Source organism: Triturus cristatus, chromosome 10, assembly GCF_964204655.1.
Source record: "Triturus cristatus chromosome 10, aTriCri1.1, whole genome shotgun sequence".
NCBI lineage: Eukaryota > Metazoa > Chordata > Amphibia > Caudata > Salamandridae > Triturus > Triturus cristatus.
This window is the reverse complement of record NC_140593.1, coordinates 147,726,332-147,745,704: the sequence shown is the minus strand read 5'-3', so window position 1 is coordinate 147,745,704 and position 19,373 is coordinate 147,726,332. Positions and strand designations below refer to the sequence as shown.

Genomic DNA, 19,373 nt, shown 5'->3' with positions numbered 1-19,373 from the left:
CAAACCGCCCCGCTCTGTCCGTTTTATGTTTGTGTATAATAAGTGGGTAGTGCTTCCGTACTAAAATACCCACCCCTCTAGACCCGGAGGTAAACTCCGAATGTACTACCATTTTGTACCCCCACCTGTCCATCGCTTTACTGGTGGTGTCGATCAGGTGGGTTTCCTGCAGCAGGTCAATCGCTGGGGCGCATCTCTTAAGACTGTGTAAAACGAGGCCTCGCTTAATTTTGTCCCCCAGGCCACGCACATTCCACGTGAGCAGGGAGAGTGGTGGTATCGGAGCGGAGGGCCCAACCTCAGGCGCCTCCTCCCAGTCCGTAGCCATCAGAACACTCGTGCACCAGGGGGACTACCGGCGCGCAGCAAACGGCGCGCAGTGTGTGCTCTGTAGTGGTTGCATGTGCCGCACAACAAACATTACTGCCAATGTAAACCTTAAGTACTAAAAAAAAAACAACAAATTACCCTCATACCCTCCAACCCCCTCCCTGCCTCCCTGCCATGCGGACTCCAAACTGCCCGCCACCCCAACTCAGCAGAGCGCTTTGACCCCATATCCTAGCACCTAACTCACGTGCAAGGAGCGGAAGGTCCGAGGAAGACCAGTACCTTCCCCAGTTCGAGTGTCCATATGTCCTGGGCTACTTTAGGAAGCACAGCCACCTCCCCACCCCAGGGTCATCCCCCTTACCCTGCACCGTCCATTTAAGTAAGCAGTGTCCAACGCCTTCGGGTTAAGCCTCGTGCTGCAGCCGCGCCGCAGCCATCAGAGCTTCATCTCGGCCAGTGGGGTCCGGCACCTCTCCTGCCGGTCGTTTTCGCCTGTCGGAACGGCCTGACTGTTTCACTTGTTGCCACCCCTCCAGCCAGTCATGTGCTTCCTCTGGTGATTCGAAGAACCAAGTCTTTCCCTCTGCCACCACTCGCAGTCTGGCCGGAAATAACAGAGTAGGAAAGTTCGCGGGCCCTCAGGCTCTTTTTGACTTCCAGGAAGCTCCGCCGCCGCGCCGCCACCGTGTAGTCCGGAAAGGAGGATATTTGGGAGTTCTGGATACGCAAGGGTGGGGCCACGCGGGCCGTCTGCAAAATGGCATCGCGATCGCGGAAATTGAAAATGATGGCCAGGACCGGCCGGGGGGGAGCCCTGACCTTCGGCCTCCCCCCGGGCACCCTGTGCGCCCGCTCCACGGAGAAGAAGGCAGAGAGCCCCCTGGGCTGCAGTTCAGTTTTTATAAGGTTCTCCACATAGAGGTCCATGGCTGGGCTCCCCTCACTCTCCGGAATGCCCGTGATGCGGACATTGTTGCGGCGGGAGCGCCCCTCCTGATCCTCAAGCCTCTCGACCATGCGTTTATTCTCGGCCTCCAGTCGCGACACCCTTTGAAGCAGCGTGCCAGTGTCCCTCTTCAGAGTGGTAGTCACCTGTTCAACCTCAGTGACTCTGGCGGACATTTTTTGGAAGACCGCCCGGAGGAGCGTCACGTCCGTGGATATCGACCCCACCGTCGCTTGCACAGTTGTCAGGGCGGCCATGATGTCCTCCAGCGTTACTTTAGGCGGGCCGGCCGGGTCAGAGGCCGTGTCTGCGCGCTTGTCGTGGTCCGTCGGCGGGGATGAGCCTTTAGTAAATGCATATTTGTCCAGTTTCCCTTGGTGGTGCGCCCTACTCCCCTTACCGCTCATGGTGAGGCTGGGGACCAAACTCCGTGAAGGGCCGTCGCCCCCACGACTCCAGGGGGGATAGAAAGCCAGGGGCTGCTTCACTCCACACTGGACCCAAGGCAGTATTGCCACCCCTCAGGCGTCGGTACCTCTAGGGGGCAGGGCGATCAACGGACGGCACTTCTGCAAGCCAACACCAGTGCGCCAGGGCCGCCGCAGTCACATCTGCCCAGGGGCCGCACTCCTCCTCTCCCCCTGACCCCGGTCACCGCTTCTGCTGCTGTGCGTTGCTGGTGGCACCTTCAGGCCGTCCCAGCTCTCCCAGCGTCGCCGACGGTGCTGATCCGGGAGTGTTGTCCTTCAGGGGAATCGCCGCTGGCGCCGAGCCGCCACTGCTCCGCAGCGCCTCCACGCTCCTCACTCGGCGATGCCCCGGATGCACCGGGGGTCTGCGTGGCTAGTGGGCGCCCTGCAGGGCAGTCAGGCTCCAGGCTGCTCCCCCGTGCCGTCCGCCATTCGTTCCGGCCAATTGCAAGGCAGGGGTGGGGGGCCGCTACTCAGCGACCCCGGGGCTCGTGCACTGTACCCGGGCACACTGTCGCACTCGAGGTCCCGGCTTCCGCCGAAGGTACAGGCCCAGTTGCGCGGCGCGGCCGCGGCTGCTTTCCCGGTCACGGAGAGACCCCCGGGTGGCACAGACAGGCGCCGCTTCGTTGCGGCGCTGCAGGCGTAGTCTGGAAGCCCGCCACAGGACGCGGATCAATGCGCGGATGGCGGGGAGGACGGTCTCACCCCCGGAGCTCCTTCAGGCTGTGGCCATTGCGCTCGGCAGCTAGTCACGCCCCCTGCAATTAGTTTCTTGAATGATTTTTCCCCAAAAAAATTTCAACTAAAGGAGTTGACCTCTGTTTTAAAAGTAGAGAGTACCAATTACCTACGCCTTTCAATCGCATCTTATAGAGTGCGTTCACAAGTCCTCCTACTACCTGGTCTGGGCAGATATCATATTTTTTAATCAGGTGCGAGATCTGTAAATATTCCAAGAATCCAGGTTTCTCCATATTCCCTCAATAGGACATAAAGGTTTGAACTATAAAAAAGCTACCTAACTCAAAAAAACCATTGTCCTTCCATTTTGTTAGCAGGCGAGAATGCATCTGCAACCCCAGAGTTCTAATTTCTTCGAGATTTAAAAAAATGTAGCCGGAAGAGTTAGTTTGTTTAAAGAAGCATAAAAGGCGCCTGGAGAAGTCTCGTATTGTCTTATAACGAGATTTCTTAGGTAGTTTGGTTGTTTTAAGAAAGGCTGATAATTGTGTTCCAGACTCACAAAGCATTTTTTCATAGTAATAAATTTCAGTCAAATCTTTACAGTCAAGAAGACGGGCAGTTATGTCCAGAAGGGTAGCCTCATAATAGATTTGGATATTAGGTAGAGCCAATCCCCCCTGGTCTATTTCTAATTGTAGTGTGGAAAGTTTAACTCTGGAGATCTTGTTGTTCCAAATAAATTCTCTAAACATTGAATCGATTTCTTTAAAGAATTTCACATTTATCTTAAGAGGAATATTGATAAATAAGAAATTTAATAAGGGTAGAATAGACATCTTTAAAAGCCCGACCCGGCCTATCAAAGTCAAAGGTAGTATAGACCACTTGTCCAATAAACTTTTGATCTTACATTTCATTGTCAAGTAATTCAAACTAAAAAGTAGATCAACTTGGCTAGAGACATAAATGCCCAGATACCTTATTGGGTCTGTTTTCATCGCCTGGGGTTTTAAATTCGGGGGTAGAAAATTATAGTCATTATTTAATATTAACATTTCTGTTTTATTTTGATTTATTTTGTATCCCCCAATTTGTTCAAATCTTCTAAACTCTGCGAATACCTCGCTCCAGTTCATTTCATCCGGATATAAGTACAAGATTATGTCGTCTGCAAATAATTTCATTTTTGGCATCCCATCAATGGGAGCTCTAATTAAAAGATTATTCCTTATTCTACAAGCCAATGGCTCTATAAAAAATGTAAACAAAATAGGTGAAAGGGGGCAGCCCTGCCTTGTCCCTCGTTTTATTTCTACTTCCCCAATTGATTCACCATTTATAATTAGTTTGGTATGAGCTCCTTGATATATATTTTTTAACATTTTAATAGTTTGGCTAGGAAACCCAAACTTGGATAAACCGATAAAAAGAGCTTCCCAATTCACTAGATCGAAAGCTTTTTCGGCATCGACCATTGTGATAAAAATGGGTAGTTTATTTACAGAGGCAAAGTCTAAAGTCTGAATTAAAAACCGGGTATTTGTTGACATATGTCTACCTGAGATAAACCAAGTCTGATCTGGATGAATTAAAACTTGGGCTATGGGTATAAAGCGCTGGGCCCAGATTTTCATTAATATTTTAAAGTCTGCGTTCAAAAGGCTGATTGGTCTATACGAATTCACATCTTTTTCATTCTTCCCCTTTTTGACAAAACTGATCAAAACAGACTCCGTGAAAGTTGTGGGAACCTTACCCCAGTGTTTGATAAAAGTAAATATTTTTTCAAGAAAGGGAGTCAATATCTTCTTAAAAGTTTTAAATAGCTCGATCGGGAGCCCGTCCGCTCCACAGACTTTTGCCCCTGGAATTAGTCCTATGGCCTTTTCTATTTCATCTTTGGATATGTCCATTTGAAGCTGGTTTGCCATTTCTCTTGTAAGACTAGGTATCTCGACTTGCTCATAAAATTGATCAATCTGGTCTACTCCAACCTGATATTCAGTTGCGTATAATTTAGTGTAGTGTTCCAAGAATGTTTGCGCAATCTCTCCTTTTTCAGATAACAGGCCATTATTTCTGGGGTCCATGATTTCGATGATCATTGCAGACTCTTGCTTAGTTTTAGTAGCGCCAGCAAGCATTTTACCAATCAACTGGTTTTCTTCATTCACTCGTTGCTGGTAAGCTCTGGAGCTAGCTATCTCTTCTATAATAAAAAATTCTTTCAGTTCATATTTAGCTTTAATCAAATGTTTTTTATCCTCCTCTAACGTTGCAGTGTGATTATTTGCTGCCTTTGTTGCCTTTTCGACATTCTGTTGGAGATTATTAATTTTTTCCCTCCTCTGTTTCATTTGGGCGGCCGAGTACGCTATTATTTGGCCCTTTAGAGCAGCCTTAAACCCCCCCCATACAGAAAATATGTCTGCCGTGTTCTCGTTTCTGTCAAAAAATTCCTTTATCCATTCCTCCGTGTTATTCACCCACTGACTATCCTGTAAGAGGAGTCGATCCATCTGCCACTTGGATCTTGATCTCACCTTTTCGTTAATTTTGATCTCTACTTTTATTAGGGAATGATCCGAGAAAGGGTTTGTCATAATTTGTGTGCTCTTATACCCCAAAGATTTAGTTATTTAAAAAAAATCAATTCTAGATGCTGTATTGTATTTATTGGAATAGCAAGTAAATTCCATCTTAAAGGGATTAGCCTCACGCCAAGGGTCTATTAAAACATGTTCTGCTATTAAGCCTTCTAGCGCTTTCCTGGTTTGGGGTTTCAGCTCTTTTTTTTTTCCTATTTGAGGTATCTTTTTTTAAGTTTTGGATAAAGTTGAAATCTCCACCCCAAATAATTTTCCCCGGTCTCCCCCGTAGTATTTCCCCTATTTTAATTACAGCTACGTTGTCATCCGTTACAGGGGCATAATAATTCACAAAATTAAATGAAACGCCCTTTAATCTGGCTTCAACCCAGATCCATCTACCCAGAGGATATCTTACTATTTGGCCAAATTCCCAAGGAAGATTTTTACAAAAATATATAGCAACACCTCTACAAGCCAATCCGGCCGAAGCGAAAAAGACATGAGAAAACCAACGAGGAAGAAATAGATTTGGAGAATTTGATTTTAAGTGTGTTTCTTGTAAAAACAGAACTTGAGGAGTCAGGGTGGTGAGCCATCTAATCAGGCCTCCGTATTTCTGCTTACTTAAAATCCCGTTAACATTTAGAGAGTAGATATTACACGAGTTTGTCATTTCCTATATAATTCCATCTTCCTTCCACTGACTACTTCCCACCAGTTACCTGAAAAAACATAACCTACCCATCGTCTACCTGTTTTAACCTTCCACTGCTTAGCTAATTTGACTTAGGTTACCCATGTGTCTATATATGAGGCAGGTATAGGAATACTATACCTAAGCAAGGGGTGATTACACGACCTTGCCCCAGCTGAGTGATCAGCCAGTTGTGTCATAATGGAAGGCCAGCCAGGGGTGGCATAATACATGCTGCAGCCCCTGGTAGGCCTAGGGTACACCCATGCCCTGGGTACCTAAGGTACACTGTACAGGGCCCTAGAGGTGATCCTTACCAATTGGGTTATGTACCTAAAGTACATAGTGTGAATTTAGAGAGAGAACAGCTGGACTGTGGGTCTGATTAGCAGGCCCACAGCCACATCTAAGTCGAAAACCAGTGAAGCAAAAGCAAAAAGTGGGGGTGAACATAGAAAGCAGACCCTACTCTCCAACTGTAATTTAGTTTTATATACTTGTACTGTTATGATCCGTGATTTACATCTATCCTGTTTTTATGTATTTATAAAGGTTTTGCACTATGCACTTTTATGGCTCATTGAACCGAAATAAAGATGATTAATTGATTGTAGTCCAGCAGTTAAAGTCGAAAGGAAATTTCCAGATGTGAAAAGTATTGCGCATTTTTCATACTAATGAACAGATGCGTGTTTTTGAAAAGCAGCGATTGGCAAGGAGATTACTCCTTCAGGAGCCACATAAGATGTGGATCTTCTGCTACAGAAAACGGAGTGCTCTCTATCTGTTCAATTGACATAAATTTGCACAATGTCTCAGTTTTGAAGATTATTATCTGTCTTGGAGTTAGATCACAGAGGAGAAACACACATGATTCCTTTATCAGCTGCCATGGTACTTTATGCATTTTCAGAGTTTGCAATACCCAATTTAATTATGCTAGGGCTTGCATCAGAGCTTGCCATTGTTGCAGGAGATTAAAATCTTCTCTTAAAATATTGAAAACATAAGAAATAATGATTGAAACTGTCTAAATACATTTAGAAAGTGTTCCAAAGCCACTGACAATGTAAAATGAACTTTGCATTATTTGTCAGTTTCTCTAAATCTTTTTGCAGCTTCTCCGACATAGTATGCATGCTTTCTTCATGTCTCCTCAGAAGAAAATTACTTATATCTATTTCTTCACTAACCTTTGACAGGAGTTCTTTCAAAGCATTCAAAGTAGAATTGGACAGAAATCTCTGGCCTATTTATCCATAATTTTGTATTCCGTGAATAAATTAAGTTGTAAAATTGTATATTTCAACATTTATTTTACTAATAAACATGCACTCATACTTTGATGCCTGTTGTGTTTTAACAAATTAAGCAGGAAAATATAACAATACACCCACAGGCAAATATTAGCATTATACTACAAACCCATGTTGACATAGGTTGTTATTTAAAGAATCTCATCCTGTTATTTAACTCCCCATGTCATCTATCTGCTCAGCTGCAGGCCTGGAATTGATGAAAGACAGTATGGAAAGTCACTCAAAAGAAATTCAGTTTTCTGTACGTACTCATTTTTTAAAACAAAAAAATGTAACCAGGAAACAGATTGTTTTCTGTCTATGTGTATCTGTAAAAATGGAAAACTGAGTCTTCGTTATATCTAGTTTTCTGGTCTGACTGCCAAGTGATCAACAACGTTTGACACAAACCTATTATATATATATATATATATATATATATATATATATATATACACACACACATCAGTTTCTATGGATACAAGTCTATTCCATCTCATGCAATCAATGTTGAATTTAATATTCCATAAAGCACCATTTCATTTAAGTCATTACCAGTAATGTTTTCCTTCCGTTTAAAACAGTTAAAATTGATTTTTACAATTAATGGCGTCTTTAAATCTCCAAAAGGCACAAACCTCATGCATGTTGTTTGTGCACTGTTTTATTTAAAAATATTATTTCTCTGGGAATCACGCATACCCTAAACAGTCTTCCAGTGCCCTTAATTTGTCAAAACGTGGTTCCCTGTATACTTTTCCATTAATATTTTCTTTCTAATATGCATAACCTTGTTTTACAAACAAATCAATAAACTGTGGGGGAAAAATTCTCTGATTCATGATCACAATCTTTTTCAGCTTTTCTAGTTTCTGAGAATAATAAAATGCAGGTGGATCAGACATGCCATCAGTTAAAATACGGAAACTTTCTCTTGTCTCTTTTCACCTTTTTAGGAAGTTGGATAGGGTGCACAGATATCAGTGTAGGCCTTCCCAGCTGACATCACAGTAGTATTCTGCCCATCCACAATGATCTCCTGAAAATGGTCCTTTTTGTCTGGAGGGATGTGCAGCAGCATAATTTGGGACATGTCCCAAAACACATGACTATACCTGGCGAGAAGGCAGTTGGTGTTTAACAGCTTTAAGGCCATACTTCCAGACGAGAAAGGTTTCTTGCCCCAAGCCTCTAGCATTTTGTACTCCCTACCCAATGTTACTGTAGGGAAGGAAGGCAGTACTCAACTGCATACCTTAGAAGGATGCTTCGACAGCAAGGCTCTCCGGTGATGTGTGCGTGTAGAGGAATGGCGCATCACCTGGTGCTTAGTAGTAGGATCGGGCCACAAGTATGTCTACTATTTGCATAGATGCACAAGTTACTACTTGTGTAACGATATATCTGTAAGAGACATTAGTTAGTGATAGATTCCTTACCTTAGAATATCCCCAGGCATCAGACTGGATCCGGAATGTTTTTGTAGCAGTACCCCTGCGCGTCACTAGGTGGCGTCGTGCGGCTCCGCGTCCGTCACTGGCGTCGTAAGCGCCAAGATGACGTCACGGAGACTACTTAGGCGCCACCCATGCACGCTGACGTCCGTTCTGTACACGACTTTCCGCGCCAGGAACACAGAGCCGTGCAAGAAAATGACCACTGGTGCCATGCAACTAGGGCCCTGAAAGGGGATGACCTTAACCCTAGAATGAGTTCGCAGAACGGGGATGATGGGTGGAGCGGTAAGGAATCTATCACTAACCAATGTCTCTTACAGATATATCGTTACACAAGTAGTAACTTGTGCATCTGAAAGAGACACGCTAGTGATCGATTCCTCACCTTAGAATAGATACCCCAGTAATACCAACCCCGGTGGTGGGTCTGCGATCACAATTACACCAGGAAGTCACGGAGAACAGAACAGCCAAAGAAGCCGTCCTTCCGGACCCGACTGTCAAGGCGGTAATGCTTGGTAAACGTGTGCAGCGAGGCCCACGTAGCTGTCTGACAAAAGTCCTGCAAGGGAACGCCACGTCCCAAGGCAGTAGTGGCTGCAGTCGCACTGGTAGAATGGGCATGCAGCTCCACAGGAGGCTCCTTCTTAGCCAAGGAGTAACATGCTTTGATGCACAGTTAAGACCCACCGAGAGATGGTCCGTCTGTGCACGGCCCGAACTTTTTTGGTGCCCACGTAGCCAACAAAGAGCTGGTCATCCACCCGGAACTGCTGTGTATGCTTCAGATATAATGCGAGCGCACGTTTTGGGTCCAGACAGTGGAGCCTCTCCTCCTCCCTAGAAGGAGGCGGAAAGAAGGTGGGCAAAGTGATGGTCTGCCTGATGTGGAAGGGCGTGACAACCTTTGGCAAAGAAAGAAGGACGGTCCTTAAAACCACCTTGTCCGGATGAATGGAAAGGAAAGGGGGTTTGGAAGAAAGAGCCTGGAGCTCACTCACCCGTCTGGCAGAGGTGATAGCTACCAAGAAAGCCGTCTTAAGAGTGAGCAGACGTAAAGGACAGGCATGAAGGGGCACGAAGGGAGCGCACATCAGATACGTCAAGACAAGGTTTAAGTCCCACTGAGGTATTATGAACGGCACCGGAGGAAAAATGTGCGTAATGCCTTTCAAAAAACGGGTAACAACCGGGGATTTAAAAAGAAAAGGCTGACCTGGAAGCTGTAAAAAGGCGGAGATGGCCGAAAGATAACCTTTGATAGTGCCCAGAGCAGAGCCAAGCTGGGCCAAAGAAATAAATAACAGAAGGACTTCAGAAAGAGGGGCAGAAAGGGGATCCACAGCCTTTGCTGTGCACCATGCCATAAACCTGTTCCACCTGCAGGCGTATACCTTTTTAGTGGAGGATGCCTGGCTGCCAGAAAGATATCACAGACTTTGGGAGGAAGATCGAAAGCAGTCAACTGTCGCCGCTCAATCTCCACGCGTGGAGGCTGGACAGGTTCGGGTGGAGGGCCGTCCCCTGCTGCTGCGACAGAAGATCCTCCCGAAGAGGCAGTCGGATCGGGGGAGTGGTCGCCATGCTGAGTAGCTCGGGATACCAGTATCTTCGTGCCCAATTCGGAGCCACAAGGATGACTGGGGCCCGGTCGCGAGGAATCTTCTTCAGCACTCTGGGCAGAAGTGGTATAGGCGGAAAGGCGTACAACAGACCGCAACTCCACTCGTGATGAAAAGCATCGCCGAGTGAGTGCCGCCTCGGAAATTCCAACGCGCAGAACTGATGACATTGCGCGTTCACTTCGGTGGCGAATAGATCTAACCAAGGCTCTCCCCACTGCTGAAAGAGACCTTGAGCCACGTCCGAGTTCAGACGCCATTCGTGACCCATCAAGCACCGGCGGCTGAGTTCGTCCCGCCTGGCGTTCAGAGAACCTGCCAGGTGTTGAACCACCAAGGTAATGCCTTGATGTTCCACCCATGTCCAGAGGCGCAGAGCCTCCTGACATAGGGTCCAGGACCCCACCCGCCCTGTTTGTTGCAATACCACATGGCAGTGGTGTTGTCCGCGAACACCTGCACCACACTTCCCCGGACAGAGGGAAGGAATGCCTTCAGTGCAAGACGGATCGCCCGAAGATCCAAAAGGTTGATATGGAGCCCGGACTCCGCCGGAGACCAGAGGCCTCTGATCTCCGCCTCTCCCAAGTGGCCACCCCATCCCAGAAGGGACACATCCGTCCCCACTGTGTGCTCCGGAAGGGAGAGGGATCTGCCATGGACCCAAACGCAATTCGTGAGCCACCACTGCAGTTGTCGTGCAGTGCCCTCCGAGATCTGTACATGATCGGACAGGTTACCCTGATGCTGCGACCACTGGAACTTCAAGTCCCACTGCAGAGCCCGCATATGCCATCTGGCATGTTGCACTAGCAGGATGCAGGATGCCATCAGGCCCAGAAGCCGGAGGGTCACCCTGACTGAAACCCGGGACAGAGGCTGAGAGATCGGAATCAGAGCCTGAATATCCCGGACTCGCTGCTCGGGAGGATAAACCCGAAACAGCGTCGAATCCAGAACCGCTCTGATGAAGGGAACAGAGGTGCGACTTCGGCACGTTGATGGAGAACCCCAGCAAATACAGAAGATCGGCCGTAGTCTGAATGTGGTTGACGACTGCCTGGGGCGAGCCCGCCTTCAACAACCAGTCGTCGAGGTAAGGGAAGACTGACACCCCCAACCGCCATCACCTTCGTGAACACCGAGGGGCGCTGGTAAGGCCGAAGGGGAGCACGGCAAACTGAAAATGCTCCTGGCCTACCGTGAACCGCAGGTAACGCCGGTGGGCCGGCAGGACGGGGATGTGAAAATATGCGTCCTGCAAGTCCAACGCTACCATCCAGTCTCCAGGGTCGAGGGCAGCCAGGAACTGAGCCAGAGTCAGCATTTTGAACTTCTCCTTCCGGAGGAAGCGATTGATGTTCCGGAGGTCCAAGATGGGGCGCAGGCCCCCTTTGTCCTTCTTGGGGACCAGAAAGTAGTGGGAATAACAACCACACCCTACTTCCGGCCCAGGAACTCACTCAATGGCCCCCTTGGCCAAGAGGGCCGTGACTTCCTGCTGGAGAAGTACCAAGTGATCCCCCGACATGCGGTGGCACCAAGGTGGCATGTCTGGAGGGGAGGACTGAAAGGGAAGAGAGTAACCTCTGCGGATGATCTGCAACACCCACTTGTCCGACGTGATATCGCGCCAGTGGGGGAGGTGGTGGACGATCCTGCCACCCACCGGTGTGGGGTGCTCCATAAAGCTCGGATTAGGAAGGTTTTGAGGTAGAAGCAGCGTGGCCGGAGGAGGACTGACCTCCACGCCGATTCCCAGACCCAACCCTGCGGAAGCCGCGTTCGCGCTGAGGCTGGGTCTGCACAGGCTTGCTGAAGAAACATGTCTGGGCGCCCCTGCCTTGGCCACGAAAGGAACGAAAACCAGGAGTGGCTGGGCTCTTTGTGGAAAGACCCAAGGACTTAGCCGTGGCCAGTGAGTCCTTAAAACGTTCCAGTGCACGGTCGGCCTTATCGCCAAACAGGCGAGTGCCATCAAAGGGCATATCCATGAGCGAGTTCTGGACATCGGGCGAGAACCCAGTAGATCGCAACCAGGCGTGGCGGCGCAGTGCCACAGACGTAGAAATCGCCCTGCCTAACGAGTCATCGGTGTCCAAACCACACCGAATGGTGACCTTAGCCGCATCCTTAACCTCAGCAACCGCCTGGGAAAGTATCGCCTGGACCTCCTCAGGACACTGAGGCAACACCTGAGCAACGGTATCCCACACCGCGTGGGAATAGCGGCCCAATAAGCAGGCGGTGTTCACCGACCGTAGCCCCAAGCTGGCTGAAGAGAACAACCGCTTACCGAACTGTTCCAGCTTCTTAGAGTCCTTATCCGGTGGAGCCGTGGGAAAGGCACTCTGTGACGTCGAGGCCTGGATGACCAGACTCTCAGGCGTGGGATGAGTGGTCAGAAACGCGGGGTCACCAGGCGCCGAGCGGTGACGCCTGGCGACATTCTTATCCACAGGGGCCCCTGTGGCCGGCCTCGACCAAGTGCCCAACAAGACGTCAGTGAGGGAGTCGTTTAAGGGAAGCAGGGGCTCTGACGAAGTGGACGCCGTCTGGAGCACCTCAGTGAGGAGATTAGTCTTGAGGGCCACCGTAGGAAGATCGAGGTTGAGAATCTCAGCTGCTCGACGGTGCACCATCGTTTAGGAACCGCCCTCTTCCATGGTGGGTGGGGGAGAGGCAAACCTCGGGTCAGAAGAGACATCGAGGTCGCCAGCGTCCTCCTGATCGTCCACCCAGTCCTGCTCGGAGTCACATTGACGGGCATGAGGGTCCTCGGACCCCTACCAGTCATCCTCTACCTCCGTTGGCCGCGGTGGCAGAGCCGGAGAAGGAACATACGGCGCCGTGAACGGCGCCGGCCAGGGCTGGGCCAGCGCCGTCTCCCAATGCAGATCCCAGGCAGGAACAAAATGGTCCTGGAACCCTGGAACCGGGGCAAGGGCAGAATGAACGGCACCCACTGCGGCGCCAGAGGCCAGGATCTGGACACGGGACCGCGGGGCCCGAAGGCTGCCAGCAGGAGCCCGAGGCCTAAAAAGGCAGTCCATGGTGGCAAGAAATTCTTGCACCAGTTCGGGAGTCGCCGACGGACCCGGGTAAGGAGGGTAGGCCGCGGGACTACCAGACTCTGAAGGAGCCGCAGGGGCAGAACCCCTGTCCCCCTCGTCCGCATCCGAGGACCGACGGGGGGACGTCGGAGAGCGAACGCGCTTCTTCGACTTCTTTTTATGTCATCGCTTACCGGAATCTGAGGGCGAAGACTTTGAGCCAGAGGAGCGACGACTGCGGACCTGCGAGCGGTCCCGGGAACAGTAGAGGCAAACATCGTGGGGGTCCACCACCGACATATTGCGACGGCAGGCACCACAAGACTTAAATCCAGGCATCCCTACGTGCACCAGGAGAAAAAGGGTTGGGAGACAAAAGTCTCAAAAGAGTAGTAAAAGCGTGACTGAGGTTCATGCTCCATCCGGATCTGCGCTTGCTGGCGCTGAAAAAGATCTGACGTCAGCGCGCATGGGTGGCCCCCAAGTAGTCTCTGTGATGTCATCTTGGCGCTTACGATGCCAGCGACGGACGCGGAGCCGCACAACGCCACCCGACGCGCAGGGGTACTGCTACAAAAACTTTCCGGATCCAGTCTGACGCCTAGGGATATTCTAAGGGAGGGACCTATCACTAACGTGTCTCTTTCACATTACGGCTTTTCCCAAGACGCCAGGGCAGGTGCCAGCAGTGCTTCATTGAAAGCCATCAGGGGATCCGAAGAGGGCAGTAAGACTTCTGTAAGGAAATTTGTCTTAGCTTCTTTTGATGGCCTCTGCAGCTTTCAAGTTGATTTTATGGTGGGACATCACCTCTGGCATTGGTGGCCGAGTAGAGACTCTATAGCCAATTTTGACGAGGCAACCACGCCACTAGCCGATGACAGGCCCTGAAAGTCTCGCAGGGGTTCCTGGGCTTGCTCTTCATTGACCAGGCCTTGCACTGGGCCCAAATCCATTTCAAAGATTTAATGGAGGCGTGCTCAGTTAGCATTCTCTTCCATCACTCTCTGTCCTTCTCTGTGGAAGTGAAGGAGGGGTGGGAAATCGGTCTGCGGTGCCAGTGACTCTGTATCTGGAGCTGCTGGTTTCCGCAGTGCAAACCATGAAGGTAGTTGCTTTGCAATGTCAAACGCACAGGCAAGGGAGCCAGCTCTGAAGGCTCCAGTCGCAGCAGAGGTCTGTCTGGAGCCGTTCCCAATGGAGGAGCAGGTCTGCACGGAGAATCCGAGATCATCTGGGAGACTTACTTTTGAAGTGCTTTATTTGATGTTTGATTAGGCTTTCTGCGCTTGGTTGATAAGGGTGGCGAATGGCAACAAGGTCGAGAAAGCTACCGAAACCAATGTTTGTCCTTGGTCCTGGCCACAAACAGTTTGGCCTCCCGCTGTTTTTATGGCCTTGGGGCTTGTTGAGGAAGTATGTACAGTCTGCATCCAACTTAGTTTGAAGTTTGCCTTAACTCTCTCTTAAGCCACATGAATAATTTCTTCTCACATTGAGGTTTTGAGGGTGGCATTGTTGTTTGCGACGTGTGCCGAAAGAGCCTATGACAGAGTGGGAGAAGAGACTTTGGTAGGCTTCAACTTCATTTTGGGCACTGAGGCCATTGGAGTGACCAAACCTGAAGAATCCTGCTTTAATGTTGGTGGCAGGCTAGAGGTACAGGAGCTATCCTAAAAAGATATGGCCAAGCAGAAGGCCTTGTTCTACATGGGATAGGCCAAACGGAATAAGAAACCTTTTCAGCATTCGGATCATGTCAGATGATGAGGAAGGGTCCAACATCTGAGTAGTGTGTGAAGACTCCAAACAGTCCTGGGAATGAGACTGTTTTCTTGAGTAATTAAACAACTTCTGACTCCTTTGGTGCTTTTTATGGGAAGATTAGTTAGGTTATACCATGACAGGTGACTTACATGAAGTGAGGGAGAATGCTTTCACATCTCCTTTCAGCACTTGACCAAAAACACTTTGGCGTTCCTCTTTCTGATGGCCTCAGAGTGCATCGAGGCACAGGAGCTGCAGGCTGTTGCTTCATGTTTCAATCACAGACATCGTATACAGATGTAGATCTGGAGAAGGACGACTGCTTGAAGCATCTGTCACAGAGTTTAAACAGTGAAACTTTCCTGGTAAACATTTGACCTAGTTGCTTTCGGGGTGCTGAGGAATTTCATCAGTGAGACAAGAGGGAGTGCTAGGCTCAATGACATGAGGCATGGAAAAACAGGAACTGATGCCGGTATCATCATGCATGCAGGCTGAGTTGCAGATTAAGTAGTATGGCACCATATGTCTGTGCTGGAATTTCTTTTTTTTTTTTTTTTACAGACCAGCCTGAAACCTGGAAGGATCATTCAATAGGTGAGGCATCTTGAAATATATATTCCATAGCAACAAGACATGACACTGACAACTCAAGGAGTCACAAAGACATACATTTCAATTCTCACAGCACAAGCTGCAACCATCTTAAGGCCTTTGCAGAGGCATGCCACTTCTCGGACAGTCATGAAGCCAAATATGAAAAGAAATATATAAAAAATAGAATCTTGGCAGAAATAAAATGCAGAAGTATAGTTCACTTTTCCATTTCAAATCCAGTACATTCTTAGAGATTAAGTTGGTATTGACAGCTTAGTGTGCTTCAAATAATACAAAAACACAACTCAAAATATGAACACACCCAACATATAAAAGGAAACATGTCCTCTCCCGCCAACAAGGCTTTCAATTCCCTTTATTTTTTAAAATTTTATGTACACATGAATGATCTGTATAATGTACATTCAATATAGAAAGCTTTATATACTGGATAATGCGTAGAACATTTCACAACAACATTAGGCTCATACATACACAGGTAGACATCAATTTCATTTTCTTTGCAGAAGCTTTTTTTATTTGGTAAAGCCAAGTCGGACTGTACATCTGGATGTCTACCGCTCTTTGCCTTCAGGAAGATAATGTTAATGATTAGCAATGCACTACATCACTGAACAGACACTGGGGCCAAACCAGGATACAAAGTTCAATGAGGCATCGTCAGAGATGAAATGATGAGGGTGAGAAAAATGCCCTTGAAGGAAAGTCTATGACTCAGTGGAATACATTTCAACGGTTGTTCGAAGGCGGACTCTTGATAATTCATAAAATAATATAAAAAAATAGGGGGCAGAGGAAACTTCCATATTTTCCGATTCACAGTCTTGTAAACAAATACAAAGGAAAAGAATGTGCTTAAGTACAACAAGAGAAAATACTTGTGTACCTTGGCGGCTGATCCATAGAGTGCTTTTTGTTTATGATACATTGTGAAGCAATTAGATTCACTTTTAGTTTGTTTTCCCTAAATAAAAATATATTCATTAGAAAAAGGAATAACACTATCGCGAAACAAGTGGAAAGGCAGAAAAAAGTCCATTTCAAAAGATTTTGGAAGGAGGAATGTGGCACTTTCCTCTGCTCTAACCAGATCCGCCAGCCTTTACTGATCACCAATCCTGGGTGTTTAGAGAGGCTAGCCAAGAAGATCTCCTGCTTCATGGTCTACTGGGGGCGGTACACTGGGAAGAACAGTCGTCGTTGTCCCTGCAGTAAGATAACCAGCAACTCCTGGGCCTATTTGGAAGAAAAATAAAAATAACATTTTAATTGTGAGGTTACGTATTTGAATCAATCAACCAAATGTCTACTACACGAACAATTATTGAAATAGTACATTGTGCACAACTGCCAAAACACTATTAGTAGTGGGGCATCATGCCACTCTAAACTGTCCGTTGTGATTCAGATTGATCTGTGTGGCTGGAAATGTGTGGTGATAGTAGTATGTTCCAAGAGTGTGTGAGGTATGAAAGCAGCAGACGCATCAACAGGCTGGACACACTACCGCCTACAGACCATCTCACGTTCACATAAATAAAGGCACAGAAAACCCAGTTGTCTTTTGAAGGTGCTGTGGGACGTATACGTCTTTGCATTATCATTACACAGTGCAAGGTTATGAAGTTGCTCCACTTCTAACTGGATCACACCTCGCATGCAGGTGAGAGCCGCACCAGGACTAGTGCTGCCAGCTTCCTGACTGCTTTACAGACCTCCAAGACAAATCTAAGAAAAGCACCAGGCGAGAGTTAGTTTAATCTGCACCATTTTGGACTGAAATATCAGTGACTTGCAGTAGTAGTCATAGATCCCAGAGCACGCTCAATGGCCATCTTGGAATGATTTTATTTTAACGTGAGAAAATTAATTCCAAGATAGCCACTGCTCCGACGTGCACACACACAGCAGCCATCTAAAAAACTAAAGTCTATAGATGACACTATTGATACCTACTGGCTTTATCAAAGCTTGTGTTTATTTTTCTAGACATACTTGTGGGTTAAAAGTAGGTCTTCGGAATACATTACTATAAAGCAAACAGTGCCTTTGCTTTGCACCAATGAACATTATATTTTCCTGTAATGTGCATTAAAATAGAAAATGTATTCTATGCCGATTTTAAGCACTCTTACCTGGTAGAAAGCACTTCTACTATTGTATTAAAATGCCACGCCATGGTTAAATTTTTATTTTTAAACTTAAATTTGTTAATTACACAATTATGGCCTCCATATTTAGGTGGAATATTCTATTACATTTTTATGGCATATGTTTTCAGCAAAAACAAAATAATAACCAACGCACCTGCTTACTAAGGCTAGATCTATTTTCTATGCCAATTCTTGATTTCATAGGTGATAACCAAAAGGTTTGTTTAATATTATTTTTACACATTTTTGAAGTATCAGAAGCATTTATAGAAATTACTATATTCAACTTGAGGTTAACTGGCCACGACTGGGAGTTTGGCAGCTTTTGGTGGTAAAGTTTAATGGGATGGAAACTAGGAAAGAGTGCAGATATAAGGCAGTGTTTAGTAGTAAGTAAAAAGATTAAAACAGTTTTTTTTACATTTCTAAATAAACTAGTTACTTACCTTCGGTCATGCCTTATCTGGTAGAGACTATCTGGCCACAGATTCCTTATCATAGAATTATTCTGAGGTGTCTGGATCCAGAATGCAATTTTTCGTAAGTCGGTAGGGTCGCATTGATCGGCTCTGCGTGGCGTTGATCGCATCGAAGTGACGTGGACAGTGCTTATATAGGCGTCGATCCAGCACGCTAACATCAGTTTCTTATTTATTTATTTTTTTTAATTGTCTTTATTGATTTTTCAATACACACATGAGAACTTGTTCCTTTTTAGGTCTCGCCTGAGCCAGCGCATACGCTGCTCTGGCGAGACATTTAATAAGTGGGCTTTTAAAAGTCCGACCACACGCTTTTGCTGGTCTCAAGCTTGCGGATACACGCAGAGCCGCCATCTGGCTTTCTGTCATGGCGCATTAAGCCTTACAACCCTTACCGCGCGCGAATCACTTATTTCCATGCTCCTCCGCCCCCTGCTCTCTGCTCTCACTACCCCCTCCTTTCTCCCCCTCCCTCCTCGTCAGTTACTGGGCTACAACTTGTTCTCTTTCCTTCTATGCTCCTTCACCCCCTGCTCTCTGCTCTCACTCCCCCCTCTCTTCTACTACCCCCCTCCCTTCTCCCCCTCCCTCCTCGTCAGTTACCGGGTAAGCTGGTTGTTATATGTATTGTAAACAACTCTAAATAGGTTTTAAGTGCATATATTGGAGCAAAACACAGGGTATCACATATGCGTTCACTCACACCAGGTTAATTGGGAGCCATCCAGTAATGTTAATTATTGTTTAATTTTTAACAAAATGCTCCGATCGTGTAAAGTATACAGCAAGAACATTAATAAAATCTTGGGAAGTAAAACGAATAGCTATAAATCAGACAGCTAACATTTACATTATACCAATGTTTAAAGCAAACAGTTTTCTGGATTTAGCTAGTCTTCGCAGAATCGTTTTTGCACGTTCAACTAGCTTTTCTTATGGCGCCGCTTAACAGTGTCATAAGTGGCCGATGTAGTAGTATTGGGTGTTTTTGAAATTGTATTAAAGTTAATGTTAACTATTGCATTGTGATTGTATTTTATGGCCTTTAGCGTGGTTTTGTCAGCAGTCTTGTCATTCAGACATATTTCCGTCAGAAACGACACTGTTGGAGACCACAGCTAATGAATGAAATTGTGTCGTTAGCTCCCAAAACTCCTAATAACGGTTTTAAGTGCTGTGACGTCACACATTGCGGTCGTTCG

General features: G+C 47.2%; 1 protein-coding gene across 5 annotated transcripts in view; it reads right to left on the bottom strand.

Moving 5' to 3' along the window:
• Window positions 1-15,859: 15,859 nt before the first annotated feature.
• Window positions 15,860-19,373, bottom strand: part of DNAJC13 (DnaJ heat shock protein family (Hsp40) member C13) — a 1,667,846-nt gene continuing 1,664,332 nt past the window's right edge. For all 5 annotated transcript variants that reach the window (XR_014970022.1, XM_085630673.1, XM_085630671.1 and 2 more), the window contains one exon: window positions 15,860-16,772. Coding sequence is in view for 4 of the 5 variants with exons in the window: in XM_085630673.1 (XP_085486799.1) it covers window positions 16,672-16,772 (101 nt within the window). In the remaining variant the exon portion in view is untranslated. The remainder of the gene's footprint in view (window positions 16,773-19,373) is intronic.